This window comes from Camelina sativa, chromosome 16, assembly GCF_000633955.1.
Source record: "Camelina sativa cultivar DH55 chromosome 16, Cs, whole genome shotgun sequence".
NCBI classification, from domain to species: Eukaryota; Viridiplantae; Streptophyta; class Magnoliopsida; order Brassicales; family Brassicaceae; genus Camelina; species Camelina sativa.
The window spans coordinates 1039345-1047712 of record NC_025700.1 but is presented as its reverse complement, the minus strand read 5'-3'; the positions used below and the strand labels follow the sequence as shown (position 1 = coordinate 1047712).

At 29.0% G+C, this 8368-nt stretch overlaps 1 protein-coding gene and 1 long non-coding RNA gene across 2 annotated transcripts in view; one reads left to right on the top strand and one right to left on the bottom strand.

The window, feature by feature from the left end:
* The window catches only part of LOC104753203 (glucan endo-1,3-beta-glucosidase 12-like), a 2409-nt gene extending 2060 nt beyond the window's left edge, over positions 1-349 (bottom strand). The window contains exon 1 of the mRNA XM_019238023.1: positions 55-349. Coding sequence (XP_019093568.1) covers positions 55-344 — 290 coding nt within the window. The 5' untranslated portion in view covers positions 345-349. The remainder of the gene's footprint in view (positions 1-54) is intronic.
* LOC104749143 lies at positions 2392-4435 on the top strand. The gene is made up of 9 exons (XR_761333.2): positions 2392-2540; positions 2716-2770; positions 2861-2962; positions 3102-3146; positions 3248-3279; positions 3369-3467; positions 3567-3634; positions 3734-3810; positions 3927-4435. It is a non-coding gene; the product is annotated as an uncharacterized LOC104749143 (long non-coding RNA).

Here is an 8368-nt window from a genome sequence, read left to right as displayed (position 1 = left end):
GTGTTGGCGAAAGATTTGGTGATTCTTGGATCTAAGTCAAAGGTTTTGACGTGTTTGATTGAGAGTGAGTTGATGAGTGATGGTAATGCTTCTGGTGGAGGAAGGTTTGAGCCGTAACGACCGTAGTTGATCCCGATCACTGGACCTGCAGCCAAAAAACGAATCAAGAAACGCACTGAATTGAGGAGCATTGTTTGATTCAACTTTCTCGGGAAACAGAATCGTGTTTGATTAGTTATACCTTCAAGAGATGGAACCGTGGAGGAAGAAGCGATTGAGATGGAAACGATCAAGAGAATCCAGAAAGCGTATTGCATTTGCATCGTCGTCATCGTCATGATCATCTTCTCTCTTCCTTTTTCTTTTTTTTTCTTTCTCGATTTGTGTTGAGTGATTTTGGTGGGAACTACTGGATCTTTGTAACTAACTCATAACTATATAAACGAGATTTTCTTTACGAGAATTACATAAACACCCATTGAATCTGTTGTACAGAGGTTAGAGAAAGAGGGGCAAATAAGTCATTTTGAATGGACTGGGGGAGAACCAAGTTAACCGACTACGCCCAGTGGAATCGGGGAATGGTTCGCATATATAACCGTACGTAACCGGTTTATGATAATTGAGTCAGCGTTACTCAGCACAAGACATTTATTATTTAAAGACAATGAAATGGATATCTTATCAAGACAATTATATTTAATTAGTGAGTATACTTTGCAATAATGGTTAAAAGTTTACAAAAATATTAAATTATTGATATTCAGCTTGGTGATATTAAAACTTACTAACCAAAAGACTAAAATTTTTATAGCATTAATTTTTTTTCTTTCTATTATTCTACACTAGGATTCAAACCCGCGCGTTGCCGCGCGGAAAATGAAAATCCGTAATATACGGTGTTTAAGTGAAACAAATTCTATATTTTCATAAAATTACTGTTTTAATTTTAATGAATGATTAATTTGAAGTAATTGGTAATAGTATTTGTAAACAACGAATTGATTGATATTATTTCTTTATCAACTATATTTACTTTGTAACTTAAGATTACATATTTGATTATTTTGTGGTTTAAATTGATTAAAAAATTGGACTTAAGTTATTCATTATATGTTGTAAATCTTACATCTTCTGTAGTTTTAAGTTGTTTAATTAAAAAATTAAAATTGAGTCTTTAAGTAAATGAAGTAATATACAAACCCTAGATTTTCATCCCTGATTTTACGAATTATGTCGAATCAATTTGGTGCTTCTCTGAGTTTCTTTTTTTTTTTTTTTTTTTTTTTTTTTTNAATTTGGTTTAGTGATGGCTACTCCGGGAGAAGTAGAGTATGAAAATTTTCGAGAGAGAATTGAGCGTACTGTGTATATAGACGATCTCACGCCTCTTGCCGCAGTCCCCGTTGTTGAATCTGCTATGAACCAGTTCGGAACGGTCAAGAGTGTCAGCTTTGTTTAAAACTTCTTGGGTCCAAAAGAGTTTCTAACTGGTGTCCTCATTGAGATGGAGACTAAAGAGATGGCAGAGAATGTTAAACAACCTATTGGGATTTGATATGTCACTCATTAAGAGGCTGTTATTGGAGATGTGATTTCTAAATCCATATGGAATTGTAAATTCTAAAAATCAAAATACATGGATTTTGAAATAACATGTTTTATCTTTGGATTTGAATCCTTCTATTTTACACTTTCAAATCTATTCAAATCCATTTAAAACATAATTCGGATTTTGAAATACAAAAACAAATCATTAAATGAATAACATAGGATTTTAACAAGTATTTGTAAATCATAGAACCAATAACACATAATTTTGATAAGTATTTTAAAATCAATGATTGAATAACACATGATTTTTGTTTGGATTTCCAAATCCATTAAAATCATAGAACCAATTATTTCCCTCTAACATTTTTTAAATTTCCAGAATTTTCTATATTAAAAATTATTTTAAACAACCTATCAAGACTTAACATGTCATTCATTAACATTTTTTAAATTTCCAAAATTTTCTATATTCAGAATTTTTAGAAAAAGGAAATTTTTTAAATTTATGAAAATAAAAGAACTATTGTATTAAGAATTCCAAATTCAACAATCATCAATGAACCCATCAAATTTAATCCCTACTATTAATCGTAAAACAAAGAAACCTTAGTTTTGTAAAAATTTACAATACAATGCTATTGGAAATAAGACAAAATAATTTATTTGCGATAAGGATAAAAGCGTAATTATATTAGTTCTGAAATCGGATAAACACGCGGATCCTTTTACCCATTAATCTGACCCGGTTTTAGCTTTTAATCTCAACCGTTTATTATATTTTTGAGAATAAATCTGAACCGTTCAATTGACTGAGTGTACTAAACCTAAATTTTATTTTTCTTTCGCCTATGCTCTCTTTCTCTCGCCGTCTCTCCCAAATGGAGAGTTAAAGAATTTTTTTTCCTGTTTGTGGACAAAATCGAAGAGATGATAAGAGGAAGAGAAGAAGGCAAAGAGTTTTGTTAAAGCATCGTGTATATGCTAAGGTATTTTGTTTCTTTTATCTTTTAATTAAGTTTAGATTTTGAATCTATGTTTGATGATTAAAACCAAGTGTAATTGGAATTTTGTTTCTGAATCTTGTGGTAGAATGGAAACCAAGTGATATATCATTTTTGCTTATTTAAACATGAAGACAATTGATATACTCTTTTTTTATAGCACAAAGTAATTGGGCTGAAGCTATGGCACAAAGTAATTGGGAAGCTTACAAGATGTAAGTTGTTTTTGTATTTTAATGAGACCTTATTTTGTTCATTTCCCAGATTTTTATTTCTTCTTAGTTTCATGTTTTTGGGTTTTGTAGGATTGACGTTTATATATATGTATGATCATTTGGTGAAGAAAAAACTTCATAATACTGCAAAATCGTTTATGATTGAAGGAAAGGTTTCACCTGATCGAGCTGGTAATAATATGACTTTCGTGATCAGAGTAACTATAAGAATATTAAACCATCGGATGTTTGATGGTCATCATCATGATTTTAAGATGGCTACCTTTCACATTCTCTTTTGTTAATTCACATCATAATTGGCATTGTTTAGGTACAATGAAATGAGGCAGAAGTTTAATCGAATACATTGCTGGAGGTAAATTCATCATCTTCTTGTGCTATTATTCTATATTTGGTGTTTATGTGCATTATTAGAAGAATTTGTGATATCTTCTTGATTTGGTTTCATTTTTTCAGGTGCTACCCATAACTCAATCAAACTGACCCAGGTAAACAACTGTTAAAGCTTATCCTCATAACTATTTTTAAATGTTAGTACCTTTGTTGCTTAATCTTACAAGTTATTTGATTACTGCAGTGGATGCTTCAAACTCTTTAGGCAACCAGTTACATGGGATCCATTGGAAAGGACAAATAAGGAGAGGCAATGAAGGATGCTACCGCAGCTGGTGTCAATGTGAGTCTTCTTTAGGTTTAGTTATTGGTGTTTGGTTCTGATTTAAGTGCATATCAACGGGTGCTATAAACTGTTTATTACCTATTGTTCTATATCCAGGTCCACTATTTTGGAGATGAGTCAAAACCTACCAGAACTTGCCGTGTATGTGTTCTTGGTGGAGAAAGGTTAGGTTACAATCAATCTTTATATTTGCTTTTGAATATTTTCTTAATAAGATGTCCTTCTGTTGAGTTGTATTGAGGCGTGTCTCCCTTTTTTTGTAGGTCGCTCATTGCAAATCTTTCTGCTGCAAGCTGCTACAAGGTTGAACACTTGCATAAGCATGAGTACTGGGCTCTAGGTAAAAAGAAATCTCATCTACTGCCTTTTTTTTTAAAGAGTTTACTTTATGAGATTTGATACTTTCATATGTTGGAATCTGCTGAGATTTTGTGAAACATGTTTCTTTTTTGGTAGTTGGGAATGCTAAGTTCTACTACATTGATGGATTCTTCGTCACAGTATATCACCATAATCCATTCAGTTGGTATGTGAACATGCAGCTGCTAACAACAAGCTAAGAAGACATGATCCTTTATGAGAACCAGACATGTCATATTTTGTAATGTCTTCTCTTTGATCAGATTTCAACACATTTCTCTACTGTTTCTCCCTAACAGTAGCAAGAATCAAGGTTTACTGACATCTGAAATATCTATCTACTCTCAGTTAGTACATGATTTTTTCTATTAATTTTTTTTTTTATTAAGAATCTTAGTTATTGGATAAGTTGAAATTTGTTTAGTTTTAGCAACCAGATGGACTCTTATAGAATCGTCAGTTTGGTAGATAACATCCATGTTGTTTCTTCTTACGTTCTTTGTTTTTAATTTTGTGTACAAAATCAATTTGTGTGACATGTTTTTGTTGGGTATATTGTAAATGTTCTCTGTTGAACAAATCGACAATGCACATTTTTGGATGAACTAAATTTTTTGTTTTCAAACCAAGGAAAAGGATTTGACAATCCGCAACAAGTTTTGATTCGATTAATTTGGTTTCTTTTTTACAATTATATTTTCTATATTTAGTCTTTAGAATTATGGTAAGAATATAATGTTATTTGTCAAATTAACGATGTTACATACTTAAATTAGAAATCATATGTATAATTGCGAGTGATTATATGAACTAAATAACAATAAAAGTAATTCTAAATACGACAAAAATAAGTTTTATAATGTATCAAACTCATACTAATTTCATTCTATGGATTAAAAGAAAGCATCTCTATATTATTATTATTTAAAAATTAATATATGAACATTGTAGAACGGGTTAGTTATTTTATTCTCTTTTTAACATTAAAATTGAACTTCTATTTATTTAAACAAATAACTATATAAATCTTGGATTCAAATGTATCATTGATTTGACCTACACTTAATAAGATATGTCGATTAAAGTATCAACAACAAAATTATTAAAATATTGTTATTATGATTAAAATTAATGATATTGATTGATACAATTATTTCTCAAATAACCTGATTTATTATGCTTAAATGTAAGGATTACATTTTTGCCATATATTAAATATTTTTGTAACTTAAAAAAACGAAAATTATGGAAATGTAATTAAGTAGGGATACAAATCTTAAAGAGGTTGCTATATTTGTATCCCGATTTATAATACAAACAAAATTCAACTTGAATATTTCTCTAAAAAATAGCTTTAATTCTTACCAATTATAATTTCAATTACCAATTTGTGCTGAAATCATATCCGAAATTTTATTTTTAAATTTACCAGTTATAGTTCCAATTAACAAGTTATAATTCCCTTCATTTTATTTTGAGAATCTTGGAAATTTAGTTATCAATCTTCGTAATATATCTTAATATATTCGTTTAGATTTTTTTTGTTAAAGCTAAACTTCTCGAGTACTCTTCATTCATCTATATAAATAAATATTATTTCAATCCTTGATACACATTGTTTAACGTTTTTAACTTTTTGTACAATTGTGTTTTATAGTTCTTTTAGTTAACTTTTTTTATTCTATTTTGTTTTTTATAACCTTTTTTCAACAACTGACCTAATTTTTTCAACATATGATTTTTTATATGTTTTATATTTGTTTCAAAGTTTGTTACTAAAATGCATCATATATATTTACACTCGATAAATATTTCATGTTTAATGTTTTCTTTTTTTTCTATATATTCCACTCTTTTATTTCTGATTTACATTTTAAATAATTTGATATCTATGTTCTTTGATATATATTTTTGTTTCTGTCAAATAAATTACAAACTATTCCACAAAAAAAAAAATTTTTTTGGGGCAGACTTAGCAAATAGGTTTGACACGTTTGCCAATTTTATTTAGATCATTTGGTTCAGGAAGTTTTAATTTTTTTTTGCGGCTTTTATCTTATTTGATAATTCAAGTTTTTAATGATCGCTAATTTGGTTGACATTCGATCCAGATTCTCCATCATGTCAATCCAAAGCTCATGGCGAGAGGATTATTAGATTAAAACATTCTTAAACTAATATAATTTTGTATTATAAATATTATACCAAATAAATAAATTTATAAATATAATCTTGCATGTACGTATGGATCCATGGTCAATAATTTTCACAACTTAAAATAAAATTCTTCTAAACCATATTTAAAAACAAAAATTTCAGCCCAAATGGAATTGTAACTATATATATATATATATATATATATATTAAACACTCAAATGGAGAATACATGTATTTTGTCTAAATTTTTTAGTCAAAATTTATTAATAAATTATTATATGAGAAATTATTTAAAAGGAAATAGTTATGTGACATAAAATTTATAACGGGATGGATCAGGACGGGACGGGATGAGATTTAATACCCGTAACAAAATTACTTTAACATTTTTAACAAACACGGTTTGTGCTTGATTATTATGGATGGATTGCAAAAAATGTATATTTTCCAGCTGATGAATATGATGATCATATTTATTTTCGCTACGGGTTGGAGTATTCTACATATACACCAAAATATTAACAAAACACAGTAAAAGAGTGGCAAACTAATTTTTATGGAAAATATTAATATTATATAATTAAAATTTTATAACCTAAAAATGTTTATTATTTGACTGAATATATGTTTTATCAGTGTTTTTAAGTAATTTAATTTATTAATTAAGTACATATACATAAATAGTATAAGTAAACTGAAAAGGGTAGTTAGAATAATGAAAAAAAATATTTTGATCATTTTTTTTTTGAAAAAGAGAGACATAAATTTTAGATAAAAGTACAAATCAGAAAATATAGGTAGATAAATTCAATTGTCAAGTTTTCACTAATTTAGGTAAGGATTGACTATGTGACAGATAATTAACCACTTTGGAATGGGCACTTTGAAAATTTTGCTAATTTTGAAAACAATTATATTTTTAAAAATTATAATTTTGGATAATTTCAACTAACTAAATAAAAAAATATTCAACGGAGACTCTGCTATCCCGTCTAAATTTCTTACCTAAATTGTTTAGTAAAATTGTCTACCGAGTAATTATTTAAAAGAGAAAGAACATCAGACAAAAAATTCTGATGGATACGGGACGAGACGAGACTGGATGAGACGAGACGAGATGAAACGGATGAGACGGAACGAGAGGAGATGGGTTGGGACGTGAGGGGACAAAATAGGATAGGACGTATTTTCCGTTCCAAAGTAAACACGACTAGGGTTTTTTTTAATTTACATGAAAATAACGTTTATAAAAATATTTTATCCCGTGCTACAGCATGGGTTACTACCTAGTAGTTTATTAAGAAGTTCTTAATTTAATATTTTTTCAAAATTAATAATACAATATGTTTTAACAACTTTGTTTTACATGATGCCCTTAGTGTACAAAAAAAGCGCATCTCTTTTAGCATAAATAATAGTATAAGATTACAAGTTTTAATTTAGAGTTCAGTTCATTGTTTACGTTCATTCTCTTCTAAGATGCAATTTTTGATGTTTTTCTTCAGATTAATTCTTTTGATGGACATAAGAGTGATATATTTTTTTGTAGTAATATCTAATATTAAGTGATAAGCGATATTGAGCAAATGTGACAAGGTTTGGAACGGAAACAGATACATAGAAAGGATCAGGGAAATAGCTAAGAGAGAACAAAAGATATCTTTTTCGATTTCAAAGGGAGACTCAGTGAGCTTGAAAGCGATGGATATGTCCTCTCTCTCTCAATTTAGAGAGTAAAATGTCAAAGAGACTTTTTTAGATTTCAAGTTCTAGACTCGACAAGAGAGAGTGAGGAAGAAGAAGGAATTTTAATCTCATATCCCTTTTTCCTTAAAACAATTTCTCAAAAACCCCCTGCTTATTCTCACTATCTCTTCTTTAATGAATTTCCTAGTTGTACCCAGTTGCACCCCACATAGTGGGATTCGAACCCTGGGCGCGCGCGTGTGCGTATGGAGCTTGCAACCACTGAACTACTGTGTTTTTCGTTGAACAGTTATTGGTTTAATTATATTTAAGCTAAAACAGCTTTTTACCATTGAGAGGTTTTGAGAAATTGTTTTGATGAAAAGGGATATGAAATTTTAGTCCGAAAAAGAATCGTGGTAACCGATCTGGTTTTAATAAAAATTAAACCGGAATTTAAAAACCAGTATATTTAATTTTGTAAAACCGAATTAAACCAACCTATCTCTTGATTTCGTTGCACTTTTCCACGATGCAGATTCTCATTACGTACGTTAAACATATTCTTAATTATGATAATATTTTCCCCAAGACGAAGCCATATATTTTTTTTTTCTTTCATTCCTAAAACAATAGAATTAAATCAAGAATACAAAAAGAAAAACACAAAAAAATGCCAAAAATAAATAAATTAT